Source organism: Ursus maritimus, unplaced genomic scaffold (assembly GCF_017311325.1).
Source record: "Ursus maritimus isolate PB19 unplaced genomic scaffold, ASM1731132v1 scaffold_20, whole genome shotgun sequence".
Lineage (NCBI taxonomy): Eukaryota > Metazoa > Chordata > Mammalia > Carnivora > Ursidae > Ursus > Ursus maritimus.
The window spans coordinates 14,675,505-14,694,110 of NW_024424453.1; the positions used below are offsets into that span (position 1 = coordinate 14,675,505).

The following is an 18,606-nucleotide window of genomic DNA, read 5'->3' on the forward strand; positions in this document are numbered from 1 at the left end:
GGTTGTGATTTCTCAAAGCATATGAGCTTCTTTAAGATCCTCTGCCGTAGGTTGGTTTCTCTGGAAGCAGAGCCTGAGACAGGGATTGAGATGCATATCAATTACTGAGGGAGTGCACAAGAAAAACTAGTCAAGGAGAGAGTTCAGCAGAGTTGGGAAGAAGAAAAAGTGGAAAAGAATGTAGTCTCAGGTAAAGTCCAGCCATGGCCTGATCTACAAGAATCCTTTGCAGAGTTTTCACTCCTTCAGATGAGAAGTCAGGCCTTTTGTAGTCCCTCGGCCATCACTTACTGAGGGGGATGCCCAGCTTTTTTGTCAAGGCAGGTCCCATCAACTGAGGGAAATTCCTTGGAGAAGGAGCTGTAGCTATAAGCTTTCACTAGTCAACAATCACAGCAGCTTGTGGGGAGACACCAAAACAGCATCGACTACACCTTATGTTAATAAACTTTCTATCAAAACGTTGACAACATAGGGAGATATCATGATGTTGCAACGCTTGAAAATATAATACAAAAAGAGTTAGATCTACAAGGAAATCCTCTGCCCTTTTTATGTTTTCCGTCTTTTCAAATTTCTTGTGGTTGGAACTCAAGTTGGAAATCGGAACAGAATCAACCAACAGGTTAACATTTACTGAGCACCTACCATGTGACTCACATTGTGCTAAGTGCTGTTAAGAATAAAAAGAGGGGCGCCTGGGTAGCGCAGTTGTTAAGCGTCTGCCTTCGGCTCAGGGCGTGATCCCGGTGTTTCGGGCTCCTCTGCTGGGAGCCTGCTTCTTCCTCTCCCACTCCCCTGCTGTGCTCCCTCTCTCGCTGGCTGTCTCTCTGTCACATAAATAAATAAAATTAAAAAAAAAAAAGAAATGCAAAATGAGGATTCTGTCATAGATCAGGAGGAATTTGAGGAAGAAGACAAGATTTACATACGCAAGCGAATACTCAGACATTACGGCACTAAACCAAGTATATCATATGGGGAGAGTCTTAGAATTAAGTTCCAGTACAATGCTTACTCTATTAACTTGAGTAATGGTGCTTAATATCTTTCCTCATTTATTGAGTGGAGTTTGAAATATTTTCCACCAATGCTAAGGGAAGTTGAAGAAGATAATAATGGTAAATTGTTGTAAATAACATAAAGGTAAGGACTAACAGACATGCCAACTATACGTTGTTATTGGTCAGATTCTATTACCCAGAGCTGGAAAGGGAAAACCACAGACATTTGGCCACACATTCATCTCCCTGGTGCAAGTGGACATTGTTCTGTAGCCCATGGCAGGATTAGAAATACCGCCAGGGAACAAGTACACAAAGTTGTTATGGAAACCAGAATGCTTCAGCTCAGAGTTATTTACGGAGAACTTTCAGGATTATCACATTCAATAAAATCAAATCTGTTTTGCTTCACTGTGTGCCAGTACATTCCAATCACATATCTATTTTGAAGGGTCCTTTGATCAGCTGCATGGAGTGAATTTGGATTCAAGAGTCCCCGGATGGTGGTCACATCACAAAAGTCTAATTTATGTGTGGCATTTCTGCAATACATGTTTGGAGCTTGTTCACACTTGCCCCAACCATTGTCGAGTTTGCTGGCTTCTGTGCTACAGGAACAAGGTGGCTGTTGCCTGCCATTGGCGGGGAAACATTTCCTCCAACACAGCTGCTATCTGTGTTGCCCAGTACTCATACAGCAGGACTTGTCTCTTCCCATTCTCTCAGCTCAACTTTCAAGCTAGATAGTAACAGCTGCCTCTGGCCATCTTTTTTGTCCATAATTGTGAATTGGAATTTTTCCAGCTAGCCAATTCTTTGAAAAAAGTTGCAGGGTTGGGTTTTTTGTTTGTTTGTTTGTTTGTTTGCTTGCTTTGTTTTGTTTTGTTTGTTGAGAGAATGAGAATTTTCATAGCCTTTGAGGGATTTTTATTAATGATTTTTTATTATATTATGTTAGTCACCATACAGTACATCCCCAGTTTGAGGGATCTTTTGAACCATTTGATGTTTCAGCAGATGGAACTGTGGAGGCTGTCAAGCTGATGATAAAGGTATGTACTTTGTATCTAAGCCACTAAGATGTACACTAATTTCAACCATGCAGTGGCTTTAAACTGTACATGGGGTAGAGATACTATTAGGTACATTTCAGCAAACAGGGAACTAAAACTATTTGAAAACATCATTATTTGCTTACACAACAGTTTGATAAGAAGATAGTAACTATGGAGGTGTTAGACAGGAAACAAACTGAGTCAGTAAATTCTCAGGAAAAAGAAAAAAAGTTTGACTTCTCTTTATGAAATGTGTGGGTTGTGCACTAGCCGGAGTATTACTGCAATTCTTCATCAAAGGACAAAAATAGGACATTAACCCTAAACTATATAAGTAGAGCATGCCAGTTGTCAGATGGCACATTTGGTGAGAAAAAACTATAAGAATACAAAGGATTTTGGAGGTGGAGAGGACTTTCAACAACTTCTGAGCTACAGCCTCTTTTGCATCCAGGGAAACTGAAGCTCAGAAAGGTTGATCATCTTACGTATGGTTACAGAACCAGAAAAAGAAATTCTTTGGATTCAGTAGCTTTCTTATACATTTTTAGAAATATTCCCTCCACAATGGGAAATTAAGGCAAATATTTAGGTCTTGACCATCAGATGGTATTTAACTTGGAGATGATCATTCCCATTTGCTAAGGCACATTTACTGAATCACAGTTACATGATATTTGTGATACTGTGATTACTGTGATTACTGAAATCCAGATCTTCTAACACAGAGGCTCTTAACCTTTCTATATCATGAATCCCTTTGGCAGTCTGGTGAAACCTATGGACTCCTCAGAATGTCTTCAAATGCATACAGTAAAATACATACAAAGAAAAGGAAACCAGCTATATTGAAATACAATTTTCAAACATTAAAAAACAAATTTGTCATATAGTAACATGTGGGCTTCTTTATTAACACATTTTTGAATTTAGCAATGTATCTAATAACTATTGTAATTTCAAAGTAGTGATCAGTATAATATTTTGAGATTTCTGCAACAACTATAATGTGATATGAAAGTATCTGTGATTTCTATTGGTGACAAAGTCATAGGTATAGCCAACAACCGCTTCTTTAGTTTGTTGCCTACATACATAATTGAAAGAAAATCTCAGTTTCATTTAGAGTTAATAAAAACAAAATATAGTTTTTTCCCATCTAAACTCTATCCATAAACTTCTGGAGAGGTGTATAGGCTCTAAGTTAAGAACTCCTGTCTTGTACTTTTCATCTGACCAAAACAATCTTACAATACTCAGTGGAAAAAAAAATGTAAAAGAGAAGAGATTATATTACTGGTCTAGTAATGTTGAGATACACTGTTTTCATAATATGCTATTGATTTTTAAGAATCATTTCCACATTCCTCTCTCTGAAGATGAACAGGGCAGGTGGTATCTGGAGCTGATGTATGCTGGAGCAGCCCTAAAGGACAGCTGGAGTCTTGCTGATGTTGGAATATCTTTTGGTTCAACTCTCAAATGCTTTGTTAAGGTATGATGATCAGAATAACAATTGTCCCAGATACCTACCTCATTTTGAATAAAGTTGTGGATAACTCAACAAAAGTCATTTCATAACTTAGGAAGAAGTTTTCTCTTCTTGCCTTCTCCTCTCTTCTATTTATTTAACTGGTCTTATGCACGATTTCTGTTGTACAGGGAAATAAGGTGTAGAGACTGGATGGTGTTCCCCTTGTTTACTCTTTATCTGCCTTCCCTCCTCTATCCCCCTTGTTGCTGCCCCAGTCATCCTAGAACATCCCACAAACCAATATTGGAATGAGGGCAAGGGGTGGATCTGAAATATTGATTTAGAAGGAAAATTTGATCACTTCCTTGGATCCACAATGGATTAGGGCAGGGGAGTGAGGAGAGGGAAGAAACAGTAACAATAAGAATGAAAGGGCAATTTCTACATCCAAATCCAGCCAAAGTAGCCATTCATGAATTAGGTGTACATACGTACACCTATAGCCTTTTCCATTTATAGTGTCCTTAATTAGTGGCGCTTAATTGGGGGTCCATGGATGGGCTTTAAGAGCTTTACAAAACCCTAAAATTACAAAATATGCAAAATTATGTGCCTAGAGATATTCTGGGTGGAGGATCCTTAATTTCTAACAATTTCTTCGAGACAAGTGGCCTAAAGAGTTTAAGAGCTGATCTCTAGGGAAGAAATGTTATTCAATACTAATTCTTTATCCTATATGAAAACATGAGCGTCAAGGAATCAAGCAACTAGGTACACATTCTCTGCTAAATGGGGCACTAATTTTCTCATATTTAGCACTTAAAATTTTTTTATGATAACCAAAGCTAACTTTTTTGTTTTTTAATATATTTCATTGATTGACTAAGTGGGAAGTCTATGTTTCAAGAAAATCTAAAATATTTATTACTAACTAATAAAAACAGGACACAGAAAAATTAGCATTGTGTGATCCTACATAAATAAACAAAAATAACATATTTGTACATGTGTTTGTAATGGTTTATGAGCATTTATTTGTGTATTATTGTTATATTCTTGAAGAATGTTTAATTATCAAAAAGGTAAATAAAAACAACTCTGATTTCTTCTTTTCTCCTTCTGACACTAAGAAAATTATAGTATAATACTCTTTTAGGCACACTAAATTCCATCTCATTTCTTTTTTTTTTTTTCATCTCGTTTCTTAAATGTCTTTCTTTATGTCTTTAAATATATTTATATACTATGTTTTTGGTACTATATAGGATAAATCTTCTAAAATATCCTGGAATTTTCCAATGCCAATAATGATGTTCGAGACTTTGTTGTTTGCTTACTTGGAGAGAGTGGCATAAGTTTACTACTAATATTTGAGCTGCTGGAGGGATGGGATTGAACCACAGCTATTCAGGGATGTAGATAATGTGTGTTGAGAGCATGAATAGGATACTATTATTTAACTCAGCACTGGCTTTATTTTCCTTAATTAAAAAATTCTAACTTTTATTTATTTTTAACTAGGTTGTACATTCACATAGATACGAAAGATATAAAAAGCATATGCAGTAAAAAGTCTTCTCCCACCTCTGGCCCCCAGTTTTCCTCCCCAGAGACAACCTATTTCACAGTTTTACTTATAAAAATATTTCATAAATTCTGCCAATAAAGCCTCATATATCACAGTGGTGCAAGCTGTCTTTGCACTGAACTCTAACCATTCCCTGGAGTTTAAACTCCTAATGGAAAAAAATAGAGTATAGAGGTAAAATGGGTTTACTCAAGAGAGGCAGAATATAATTATGCATCACAGGACTGGCCAACGTGTAGGGTTTAAATAAAAACTCTCAAGATCTATGGAAATTTTACTGATCCTAATCTTCACCTTCTCCAGTGGTTTCGGGAAGAAAAATAGTACCTTGAATCTGAAGGAAGAGAATTACCTGCAAAGACCATAAATATTGGGTTTCATCCTGACTTAATTACTGTTTAGATTAGACGATAGAAGAGGCCTATTTAAAAAGTCCACACTATTTACTGTGTATCTATGGATAATAAAAGCCCAAACGGGCTTACAAGAACAAAAATACTTCATGAAAATATCCCATGCCTCAGAGAATGCAGTCCAACCAGTTCTAAGCTGTCTAATCTATTTTAGGTAACAAAAAGCTGCATTCTAAGTCATGTTGTTGCTTTATTGAATAATTAGATATATACAAATTTAAGTAGTACCTTTCCTATTTAACTATGCTATTTAATGCAAGTAGTTCTACCTTCTGAGAATCTTGGAAAGCTAGTCTCTTCATTTATTTTGGTACAACTTAGATATATCAAGATGTAAACCAAATGCTTCTGCAAAGTTTAAAAATTTGCCAAGTAAGCAATTTTCTTTAAAAAAAAAAAAAAAACACAAGTAGAGGAACGCCCGGGGGGCTCAGTTTGTTAAGCGTCTGCCTTCAGCTCAAGTCATGATCCCAGGGTCCTGGGATGGAGCTCCGCATCAAGCTCCCTGCTCAGTGTGGAGTCTGCTTCTCTCTCTCACCCTTTAACCCCCCAGCTCACGCGCATACATGTTCCTCTCTCTCTCTCTCTCTCTCAAATAAATAAATAAAATCTTAAAAAAAATAGAAGTATACATTATGTGATGTGAAATAAATCCAAAATACTTGGTTTCTTTAGCGTGCTTATATTTTGTGTGAATTACAAGGTTTTGCTTGTGTGAAAAGAGGGAAAGACGTAAGAAAATTAAGAGGTGATCTGCTCCTAAATACATTTTTTAAATAGTCAATATATTTTCCAGTTTCCATGTGTATTATACCTTCTCCTTTAATAGTAATGTAGACACACTTGGAAAAGTGAATGGGGGAGCAATATGAGAATAGTGGGGAAAGAATATTGTATTAATTTTTCCTTCTCAGGGGAAAAAGTTCTATAGAAACCATAAGAAATATCTTCTATAGGATATATATCCAAGTTCTATTAACCCAGGAGTCAATCCTGCCCATTCATTGCTGCCGCTGCAGACGCTGTTTCCTATAAACCATGACATGATGCAGTGGAAAGGCCTAGGTCATTGCCGGGCATGCAGAAGTACTATCTCATTTGCCTCCTTCATTCTAACCGGTGTTATTGTGGAAACTATTGCTTGACTTTTGTTCACTGTTGGCACCCAGTGCCTAAAATACGACCTGGCATATAGTAGGCTCTCCATAAAAATGTGATGAATAAATATGTTGACAAAGGCCTTGAGAGGTAAAGTTTGAAAATTAACAACAGGTATGATTGTTATCAGAAATGTCATAGCAAGGTATTGAGATACATTTCAGCATTTGGATTCCCTCCCTTATCGTGGCATTTCTCCTCCCTCTGTACCCTCAAGGCGAGGTGTTCCTGCGTCCTTGCCCTTTTTCCTTTCCAGCAGCAGAAACAAACCCTGGACAATTGAAGCAGAAAATAAACGTATTGAAAGTAGTTCACAGTCTTGACAGGAAGACTAGAGAATCAGATTCAGAGAGTCTGCAGCCAGAAACAATGTCTTAAGCATGCCCCAGAACTAGTCCAGGAAGGCCACCACTGCAGCCATCTCTGAGCCCTTACAGCTGGCATTGGACACTGCCACCAGCCCTGCCCCCAGACCAGCAATGCTTCAGATCTTCCACTGCCAGTGACGATGCCCTGTGTCTGCTGCTTCTCTGCCTTACTGACTCCTAATTCAAAGTAGGGCTGGTGGGTAGGCCTGACTGGGAACACTCTGGTCACATGTCCAGGCTGTGCTGCAAAGGGAGCTAACAAGCAACTCTTTAACAGGTTATGCCTTCCAAAGTGTGAGGTGGAGGACGCCTGAGCGGCTCAGTCAGTTAAATGTCTGACTCTTAATTTCGGCTCATGATCTCAGGGTCATGAGATTGAGCCCTGTATGGGGCTCTGTGCTAGGTGTGGAGTCTGCTTGGGATTCTTTCCATCCCTCTTCCTCTGCCCCTCTGCTATCTTTCTCTCATCTCTCTCTCTCTCTTAAAAAAATATAATAATAAAATAAAATAAAGTATGAGGTGGGCTCAGTCTCTCTAACACTCTTTCTGGGTTCCCTGCCTCCTTCTTTCACCATATTTCCACCAACCAAGGACTGGGGTTAAATTTTAGTTAATCCTCTCTGGCATCTTTGGAATGTTGTTTTATTGTGAGAGATTGAGTTAGGGGTAGTATTTTTTTAAGATTTATTTATTTATTTATTTGAGAGAGAGACAACAGAGTGAGAGACAGCAGAGTGAGAGCACCAGCAGCTGGGTAGGGGGGCAGAGGGAGAGGGAAAAGTGGGCTCCCCGCTGAGCATGGAGCCCAACGTGGGGTTCGATCCCAGGACCCTGGATTCATGGCCAGAACCAAAGGCAGAATCTTAATCAATTGAAACACCCAGGTTCCCCTGTGGTAGTATTAAGTAGGTGTCTATCAGACAAGTTGTAGACACTTAAACAATATTAGAAGGTCTAAAATTGATTCAAAATAATATACCTTTAGCTTTTGAAAGGCACCGTTAATGCATAACTACCAAAGTCCAGGAGATACATAATATGTGACTTTAGATTTTAAATATATTTTATACACACACCAAAAAATGTATAAATATGTTTCTTACAAATGTATAATTTAGTGGCGCCTCAGTGGCTCAGTTGGTTGGGCATCTGACTCTTGATTTCAGCTCAGGTCATGATCTCAGGGTTGTGAGATCAAGCCCCGAATTGGGCTCAGTGCTAGGTATGGAGCATGCTTGGGATTCTCTCTCTCCTTTTCCTACTGCACCTCCTCCTACCACTCATGTATGCTGTCTCTCTCAAAAAAGAAAGGAAAAAAAGAAAAATGTATAATTTACAAATAAGGGATGCTTGGCTGGCTCAGTCGGAGGAGCAAGTGACTCTTGATCCTGGGGGTCCTGAGTTCAAGCCCCATGTGGGGTGTAGAGATAACTTAAATTTAAAAAAAATTTTAACTTAAAAACAATGTATAATTTACAAATGAAAACATGTTTCTAAAAACATGGCTATCTTTTCTAAGATAAACCATAAAGAATAGTGTGTAAAGAAAGGTGTCTGAATTCAATATCCTAGAATCTAAGTGTAACCTCTCCAGAATGACTTAATACAAAAGAAGTTGATGAGGTCAAGAAGTTTATGAAGACATCTCAACTTGAATTCATTCAGTTTAACAAAAGCAAATATTATTTCCTCTTTTCATCTACTCCGGAATAATTGGGACAAGTTTCTGCTTATTTAGTGCTGCAACTCCCAAACAGCAAAATATAAAAAAACAGAACTTGTGAAAATTGTACAGCAGTGTTCAAAACTTGCATTAACTTCTGTTTTCTTTCCATCTGTTTCTCTTTAACTTTTCCTATTTTATTATTTTTTTTTTAATTTTTAAAAGACTTTCTGTATTTTTTTGAGAGAGAGAGAGCAAGAGAGAGAGAGATCACAAGCAGGTGGGAAGGGTAGGGGGAGAAGCAGACTCCCCACTGAGCAGGGAGTCCCATGTGGGGCTCAATCATGGGATCATGACCTGAGCTGAAGGCAGATGCTTAACCAATTGAGGCACCCAGGCACCCCTCCTATTTTATTGTTAGTTCACACATATGTATTTACAGTGAGTTTGCACATGGTTTTTAAGACAAAAGTGGAATTCTTACCATGAAATAGACTTACGTATTTGTTTTTATTGAGAAGACATGAAGGGTACTAAATGAGAAAAATATGCAGCCAAGAATACTTTATCCAGCTAGGCTGTCATTGAAAATAGAAGGAGTGATAAAAAGCTTCCAGGACAAACAGACACTAAAAGAATTTGTGATCACCAAAATAGCCCTCCAAGAAATATTGAAAGGGGTCCTCTAAGCAAAGAGAGAGCCCAAAAGTAACATAGACCAGAAAGGAACAGAGACAACATACAGTAACAGTCACCTTACAGGCAATACAATGACACTAAATTCATAACTTTCAATAGTTACCCTGAATGTAAATGGGCTAAATGCCCCAATCAAAAGACACAGGGTATCAGATTGGATAAAAAAGCAAGACCCATTGATATGCTATCTGCAAGAGACTCATTTTAGACCCAAAGACGCCTCCAGATTTAAAGTGAGGGGGCAGAAAACAATTTATCATGCTAATGAACATCAAAAGAAAGCTGGGGTGGCAATCCTTATATCAGACAAATTAGACTTTAAATCAAAGACAGTAATAAGAGATGAGGAAGGACACTATATCATAATTAAAGGGTCTATCCAATAAGAAGACCTAACAATGGTAAATATTTATGCCCCTAACATGGGAACAGCCAATTATATAAGCCAATTAACAACAAAATCAAAGAAACACATCAATAGTAATACAATAATAGTAGGGGACGTTAACGCCCCTCTCACTGCAATGGACAGATCATCTAAGCAAAAGATCAACAAGGAAATAAGAGCTTTGAATGACACACTGGACCAGATGGACTTCACAGATATACTCAGAACATTCCAATCCAAAGAATAGAATACATGGAACATTCTAGTGCACATGGAACATTCTCCAGAATAGATCACATCCTGGTTCACAAATCAGGTCTCAACTGGTACCAAAAGATTGGGATCATTCCCTGCATATTTTCAGACCACAATTCTTCGAAACTTGAACTCAATCACAAGAGGAAAGTTAGAAAGAACTCAAATACATGGAGGTTAAAGAGCATCCAACTAAAGAATGAATGGGTCAACCAGGAAATTAAAGAAGAATTTTAAAAATTCATGGAAACAAATGAAAATGAAAATATAACTGTTCAAAATCTTTGGAATGCAGCAAAGGCGGTCCTAAGAGGGAAGTATATAGCAATACAAGTCTTTCTCAAGAAACAAGAAAGGTCTCAAATACATAACCTAACCCTACACCTAAAGGAGCTGGAGAAAGAACAGCAAAAGCCTAAACCCAGCAGGAGAAGAGAAATAATAAAGATCAGAGCAGAAATCAGTGAAATAGAAACCAAAAGAACAGTAGAACAGATCAACGAAACTAGGAGTTGGGTCTTCGAAAGAATTAATGAGATTGATAAACCCCTGGCCAGATTTATCAAAAAGAAAAGAGAAAGAACCCAAACAAATAAAACCATGAATGAAAGAGGAGAGAACACAACCGACACCGAAGAAATACAAACAATTATAAGAACATATTATGAGCAATATATACACAAAAACTAGACAATCTGGAAGAAATGGATGCGTTCCTAGAGACATATAAACTACCACAACTGAACCAGAAAGAAATAGAAAACCTGAACAGACCCATAACCAGCAAGGAAATCAAAGCAGTAATCAAAAATCTCCCAACAAACAAGAGCTCAGGGCCAGATGGCTTCCCAGGGGAATTCTACCAAACATTTAAATAAGAATTAATACCTATTCTTCTGAAACGGTTCCAAAAAATAAAATCAGAAGGAAAACTTCCCAACTCTTTTTATGAGGCCAGCGTTACCTTGATCCCAAAACCAGACAAAGACCCCACCAAAAAGGAAAATTACAGACCAGTATCCCTGATGAACATGGATGCAAAAATTCTCACCAAAATACTAGCCAATAGGATCCAACAGTACATTAAAAGGATTATTAATCAGGACCAAATGGGATTTATTTCTGGGCTGCAAGTTTGGTTCAACATCTGCAAATGAATCAATGTGATATACTACATTAATAAAAGAACCATATGATCCTCTCAATAGATGCAGAAAAAGCATTTGACAAAGTACAGCATCCTTTCTTGATTAAAACTCTTCACAGCATAGGGATAGAGGGTACATACCTCAAAATCATAAAAGCCATCTATGAAAAACCCACAGCAAATATCATTCTCAATGGGGAAAAACTGAGAGCTTTTCCCCTAAGGTCAGAAACATGGCAGGGATGTCCACTATCACCACTGTTGTTCAACATAGTACTAGAAGTCCTAGCCTCAGCAATCAGACAACAAAAAGAAATAAAAGGCATTCGAATCAGCAAAGAGGAAGTCAAACTCTCACTCTTTGCAGATGATATGATACTTTATGTGGAAAACCCAAAAGACTCCACCCCAAATCTGCTAGAACTCATACAGGAAATCAGTAAAGTGGCAGGATATAAAATCAATGCACAGAAATCAGTTGCATTTACATACACCAGTGAGACAGAAGAAAGAGAAATTAAGGGGTTGATCCCATTTATAATTGCACCTAAAAACGTAAGATACCCAGAAATAAACCTAACCAAAGAGGCAAAGAATCTGTACTCAGAAAACTACAGAATATTCATGAAAGAAATTGAGAAAAACACTAAGAAATGGAAAAATATTCCATGCCCATGTATTGGAAGAACAAATATTGTTAAAATGTCTATGCTACCTGGATCAATCTATGCATTCAATGAATCCCTATTAAAATACCATCAACTTTCTTCAAGAAACTGGAAAAAATAATCCCAAAATTTGTATGGAACCAGAAAAGATCCCAAATAGCCAAAGGAATGTTGAAAAAGAAAAACAAAGCTGGTGGCATCACAATTCCAGACTTCAAGCTCTATTACAAAGCTGTAATCATCAAGACAGTTTGGTACTGGCACAAAAACAGACAAATAGATCAATGGAACAGAACAGAGAGCCCAGAAATGGACCCTCAACTCTGTGGTCAACTAATCTTTGACAAAGCAGGAAAGAATATCCAATGGAAAAAAGACAGTCTCTTCAACAAATGGTGCTGGGAAAACCGGAGAGCCAAATACAGAAGAATGAAACTGGACCATTTCCTTACACCATACATAAAAATAGACTCAAAATGGATGAATGACCTAAATGTGAGACAGGAAACCATCAAAATCCTTGAGGAGAACACAGGCAGCAACCTCTTCCACCTCTGTCGCAGCAACTTCTTTCTAGACACATCGCCAAAGGTAAGGGAAACAAAGGCAAAAATGAACTATTGGGATTTCATCAAGATAAAAAGCTTTTGCACAGCAAAGGAAACAGTCAACAAAACCAAAGACAACCAAAAGAATGGGAGAAGATATTTGCAAATGACATATCAGATAAAGGGCTAGTATCCATCTCTATAAAGAACTTCTCAAACTCCACACCCAAAGAACAAATAATACAATCAAGAAATGGGCAGAAGAGATGAACAGACATTTCAGCAAAGAAGACATCTGAATGGCCAACAGACACATGACAAAGTGCTCAACATCGGCATCAGGGAAATACAAATCAAAACCACAATGAGATACCACCGCACACCAGTCAGAATGGCTAAAATTAACAAGTCAGGAAATGACAGATGTTGGCGAGGATGTGGAGAAAGGGGAACCCTCTTACACTGCTGGTGGGAATGCAATGTTGGTGGGGCAGCCACTCTGGAAAACAGTATGGAGTTTCCTTAAAAAGTTGAAAATAGAACTACCCTATGACCCAGCAATTGCACTACTGGGTATTTACCCCAAAGATACAAATGTGGTGATCCTAAGGGGCACCTGCACCCCAATGTTTATAGCAGTAATGTCCACAATAGCCAGACTATGGAAAGAGCCCAGATGTCCATCAACAGATGAATGGATAAAGAAGATGTGGTAACATATACACAATGGAATATTACTCAGCCAGCAAAAAAATGAAATCTTGCCATTTGCAACGATGTGGATGGAACTAGAGGGTATGGTGCTCAGCGAAATAAGTCAATCAGAGAAAGATAATTATCATACAATATCACTGCTACATGGAATTTAAGAAACAAAGCAGAGAGGGGCGCCTGGGTGGCACAGTGGTTGGGCATCTGCCTTCGGCTCAGGGCGTGATCCCAGCGTTCTGGGATCGAGCCCCACATCAGGCTCCTCTGCTATGAGCCTGCTTCTTCCTCTCCCACTCCCCCTGCTCGTGTTCCCTCTCTCGCTGGCTGTCTCTATCTCTGTCAAATAAATAAATAAAATCTTAAAAAAAAAAAAAAGAAACAAAGCAGAGGATCATAAGGGAAGAGAGGAAAAAATGAAACAAGACAAAACCAGAGAGGGAGACAAACCATAAGAGACTCTTAATCTCAGGAAACAAATTGAAGGTTTTTGGAGGGGAGGAAGATGGAGGGATGGGGTAACTGGGTGATGGATATTGGGGAGGGTATGTGTTATGGTGAGCTCTGTGTGTTGTGTAAGACTGATGAATCACAGACCTATACCCCTGAAACAAATAATACATTATATGTTAATAATTTTTTTAAAAAACCCTCAGAAATAAACTGTGCTCAAACAATACAATTCATTCACAAGCAAAAAAAGAAAGAAAGAAAGAAAGAAAGAAAGAAAGAAAGAAAGAAAGAGAAAAGTACGACATGTACCTCCTACCATGATATCTTGGTTTAGTTGTAAAGGGGAACATCTAATTTTACATCTGTTCAACAATGACTTGTGATGGTATTGTTTATTTGATAACATCTGACTTCCTTGAGTGTAACTACCAGTGTTCCTTATTTGGAATATTTGAGGAGGGATAGCATATAGATAGACAGATATCTTTTCTTTTGTACATAAGGTGAGGTGACAAGTTGCTGTTAATCCACATCCCTCTGCTCTGTTTCCAAATAACCAACATGAAGAAGTGTCTCCAACTGGTGTGCCTCATTAGTACTTAAAATGAGTTTTCTCACAAAAATAAGGTCTATAAAATGGTGGGTAAATAGAGTTAAAATAGTAGAAAGAGAACTATGTTCCAGATACACCATGAATTAAATGGGCCTGGGAAGTTCCCGGGGGCAACAAACAAACAAACAAACAAAAACAAAAAAACCCCAGAACAAACTGTAGGTGCTAATTTCTTGTAATTTAAGAACCTAGCTTCATTAGTAACTAATATATTTTCTTATTTGAACTTCCGATTTTCATCTAAACATTCCCATATATTTTGCAATTCTCCCTTATTACTTGTTTCAGAGCTTTATGTATACCTAGGTTATAGATGCTTATGTTTATTCATATTCTGAGAAGCTCCTTTTTAACTTACTTTTCTAATATCATGTAGTTGCTAGTTCGCTATGAAGAGTGACTTGGGCCTTTGCTACTTTGTTTGCACATTACACATTTAATTTTAAGTATAAATTAGTATCCATACCGAGGGCTAACAAGAAATCAGAGTAACCATAAAAGAAATAAGGAAAACCTATTGCCTAAAATATAATTTGTCTCTCTTTCCACCTTTTTATAGTTTTCATAGAAATTTCTTCCTGCCTATAAATATCACATGGATATTTAATGGAGCCATAGGAGAGCAATAAGCATGTTGAAAGGGAAAGGGTGAATTCTATGTCCTTTCAATTTTTATTGAGCGTGTTTACGAGAAGCTGTTGAGAAAAACTGTCCTAAGCACTTTAGACTCAGGAAGCAGAGGGCCGGAACCTGCTTTTGGTGATTTGAGTCACTGAAATGGGCCCCAGATCAAAGCACTGTAGCCTAAACGTTCAGCAGTAACATTCATTGCTCTTTAAAGGCTCTTTCAAAGAGATCCGCATGTTGATTACGCTATGGCAATGTGTGATCTGGGAGGAGGGGAATGAATGTAATGTATTATAAGCCTGAAGCAGGGAGGGGCTCCTGGGGAATCTGGAGACAAACTTTGATAGGAGAAAGGGGGAGGACTGAACAGGGCTGAACAAGAGAGAAATAACTGGCTGGAGTCCCCTTGACAAACCTGGAGCCCTAATGCCCACTTGTCAGTTTTGCTTAAGACTCCTCTCTAAGACTCCCATGTTCCAGTGGCAGCACCGTGCACTCCTATCTGTCAAGCCCACAAGGGGCCACCGAGGACAAACATGATTGTCCTGAAACCAATAAAGAGGAAGTAACGCCAGTTTCATTTTTTTGGTTCAAAAACTGGAAATGTTAATAGTCCTCTCCTCTCTGCCCCCTTCCCATTATGCTGGATTTGCTGTGTTATTAGTTTGGGTTTGGCTTGATTCGCCTGTTGTTAACAGGAGGATTTATATTTTTCCCAAACTTTCCATCTTAACTCGACTTGAGAGCTATCAGTTCCACTTGCTTTCCTATTTAGATTGCAAAAGAAAAAAAAAAAGGAAACTTTTTGTCACTTATATTTAGAACTTCCCTTTTTAAACAGTAAAAGTAAATACACATTTTTAAGTCAAACCACACAATGAAAAACATAAAATGATAAGCAAAACATCCCCCCACCTTGAACTCAGTTCCATTCCCCAGAAATAACCTCTCAGAAAGGATTTTAAAAATTGACTGAAGGTTTAGAAACCATAGCACTTCCAAATCAAAGCACAACATGATGGTAGAGTTGTTTCTCAACTAACGCCTCCGTAAGTGCAGCTTGGATATAATTATCAACACTGTTCTTGTGTTTCTGGGTCTGTAGACTAAGAAGAAGGGTCGCAAAACCCTGCCAAGTCTCCTTCATTTCACTCAAAGCAGGAGGACTCCTTAACAGTCTCAGGACAGAAGAACAGGAGTCAGACCAGAAATCAGGGAACTTAACTGGCCTTTGCTTTCATCCTTAGCACCCATGTCATGGAAGTTAGAGGCACTCAGAGCCACCCTCCAAAATATTTTTCCCTCGTTCCAACCCCCAGACGGTGCTTATTCCTGAGTTTCCTCCTTTTCTTTTCCCTTAGGAAGAAGACAAGCCAACTCTCTATGTGTTTAATGCTGTGACCCAAGAGACAATGCCAGTGATGGAGAACACTTCCCTTCTTGGTAAAAAAGTGTCTGATCTGAGAACACTAATAGCTCTGAGATGTGGCTTCCCTGTGTCTTCTGTCTCTGGACCCCAGAGGGACTGGAGATGCATGACTGCAACACCCTCAGGGACTACCAAACAGACATCGGTACTCCCACAATATTCAATACCAGCTACTGCTCAGCACTCTGGTTCTTTGATACCAGACTGGCAACAAATGGAGGAGTTCTTTCCAAACTAAAACTTCTGTAACCTCAGTGGGGATGGAAATTATCAACACCCCTCTCTGGTATCTGGGTCTGTAGACTAAAAAATTAGAAATGTCCCACAGACCTGCCATGTCTTGTTCTCTTTACTCAAAGCAGGATAACTTATAAATATCCTCAGGCTAGAGAAGCAAGACTCAGACCAGTTTATATTTTTCTCTTTCAAAATATATTTCAAGAATACATAGAAGCAAGTTCAAGTACACATTCTTTTTCTTCCTTTTAACACAGTGGTAGCGTATGATAAACACTGTCCTGAGCTTGCTTTATGCAATCTCATTTTAAAATACTGTTGGTTATATTAATATTTTAAATAGTGTGAAGCAGATACTGTGCAGTATCCCTGATGGATAGATTAGTGAGCTGGCATTCATCCCTGATGGACAGATTACAACCTTTCTCTAAATATTATACTTCCAGGTTGTGTCTGCAATAGCCATATACCATTAAAACAAATTCAAAGGACTGTCAGATTATTTTAACCCTATTGGAAAATGGTTCAGACCTTATAGAAAATCTTGCTTGAAGTGAATGAATCTTTGCTGACAATCAGCAGAACTTCAGGTAATGTTGTGCTGTCACATTTGTTGCAATGGGATTTGAGTTCTCCCAATTTATAGTAGGGCTTTGTAAACATTGTTGAATTAAGCAGTTTTGCTTTTTACAACTGCTAAATTTGCATTTATTGTTACTTCTCCTGACTATTATATTTGCTTATTCTTTCATGATATTTTTAATTGAGGCTTTCAAAACTTTGACATCATTTATCATCCCTGTTTTCGATCAAAGGAAGTGATGTTCTAGGATTTGTCCCCAGAGTCCCTCACAGTAAAGCACATACTGCTTTGCATGCTTGCCAGGGGATCAGCCCTGCCCAGAACATGGTGGGGCTTACATGAGTAAGGACACATAAGAGACATTTGTCTCCAAGTAATTTATGATCTAGTTATTTAATGAAACACAAAAGGATACATAAAAAAAATTAGGGTGACTGCTCTTTAGGCCTATGCTGCTCAGACCATGATGTAACAGTTTAGAACTAGGGCTAGAAGAGACTTTAGAAATGGCTTGGACCAAACCCAAATTTTTACAGATTTAAAGAAAGCAAAAATGTTCCAGATGGTTAAGGGTGTGTGAAGGACAACACACAGGCCTCCTAAAATAACCCTCTGGGAATGAGGGTTTTCAAATGTCAGGTTAGGGGCTCAAGCATGACCAGAGTAGAATTCTTTGGCCACCATGAGAACACAGGGCATAGGAGGAGAGGCAAGGAAAGAAGAGCCTCAAAGAGAAGAGAGGAAAAGTCTTTGGTTGGCTTCATATCTTCAGCGAAAGTATCCATAGCATTCCTCAAGCAGCCAGCCCACCTTTTTTTTTTTAAAGATTTTATTCATTTTTTTTTCATTTGAGAGAGAGAGAGAGAAAGAGAGTGAGTGTGGGGAGGGAGAGGGAGAAGAGACCCCACCCCCTCTGCTGAGCAGGGATCCTGACACAGGGCTCCATCCCAGGACCCTGAGATCATGACCTGAGCAGAAGGCAGATGCTTAACCTACTGAGCCACCCAGGCACCCCAGCCCACGTTTTTTAACTAGAGGGTAAAGAAGTTCTTGATCAGCCTATCTTCCAGTTCTCCTCTTCCCAGTCAATGAGTCATCCCTGATGCGATCAGGAGTTGAACCTTGACCCCTTTCCAAAGGCAGTGGAAAATCAGAAGGTCTCTGAGAAGCAGTCAAGTTCATGTTGAAAATCAAGGACTTATGTAGCTCAGTTAGTCACTGGACATATCAGCTCATATAAAAACACACAGAACTGCCTCTTCACTCGGAGCATTCATAATAAAGTGGTAGAAATAAGACATGCAAATATACTTAGTTACAGCAGTAAGTCAGCTCAACGTAGGCTGAAGGGCATTCTGGAGAATGTGGGCGTGCTCACACAAAGATGTGAGAAATATGGATCATCTGAAAGGGAAGACATTCTGGGCTTCTAAACCAGAGAAAAACACAAGCCACAGGTTCATGAATATGGGCTTAATCCAGTGAAGACAAATATCAGGAAATTTCCGAAAAGTGGAGGCGCCTCACT

The 18,606-nt window shown here is 38.6% G+C and overlaps 1 protein-coding gene across 1 annotated transcript in view; it reads left to right on the forward strand.

Moving 5' to 3' along the window:
- The first annotated feature begins 868 nt into the window (after positions 1 to 868).
- Positions 869 to 18,606, forward strand: part of ANKUB1 (ankyrin repeat and ubiquitin domain containing 1) — a 34,177-nt gene continuing 16,439 nt past the window's right edge. The window contains 5 exon segments of the mRNA XM_008711014.2: positions 869 to 968; positions 1,974 to 2,056; positions 3,411 to 3,554; positions 16,191 to 16,329; positions 16,332 to 16,403. Coding sequence (XP_008709236.1) covers positions 869 to 968; positions 1,974 to 2,056; positions 3,411 to 3,554; positions 16,191 to 16,329; positions 16,332 to 16,403 — 538 coding nt within the window.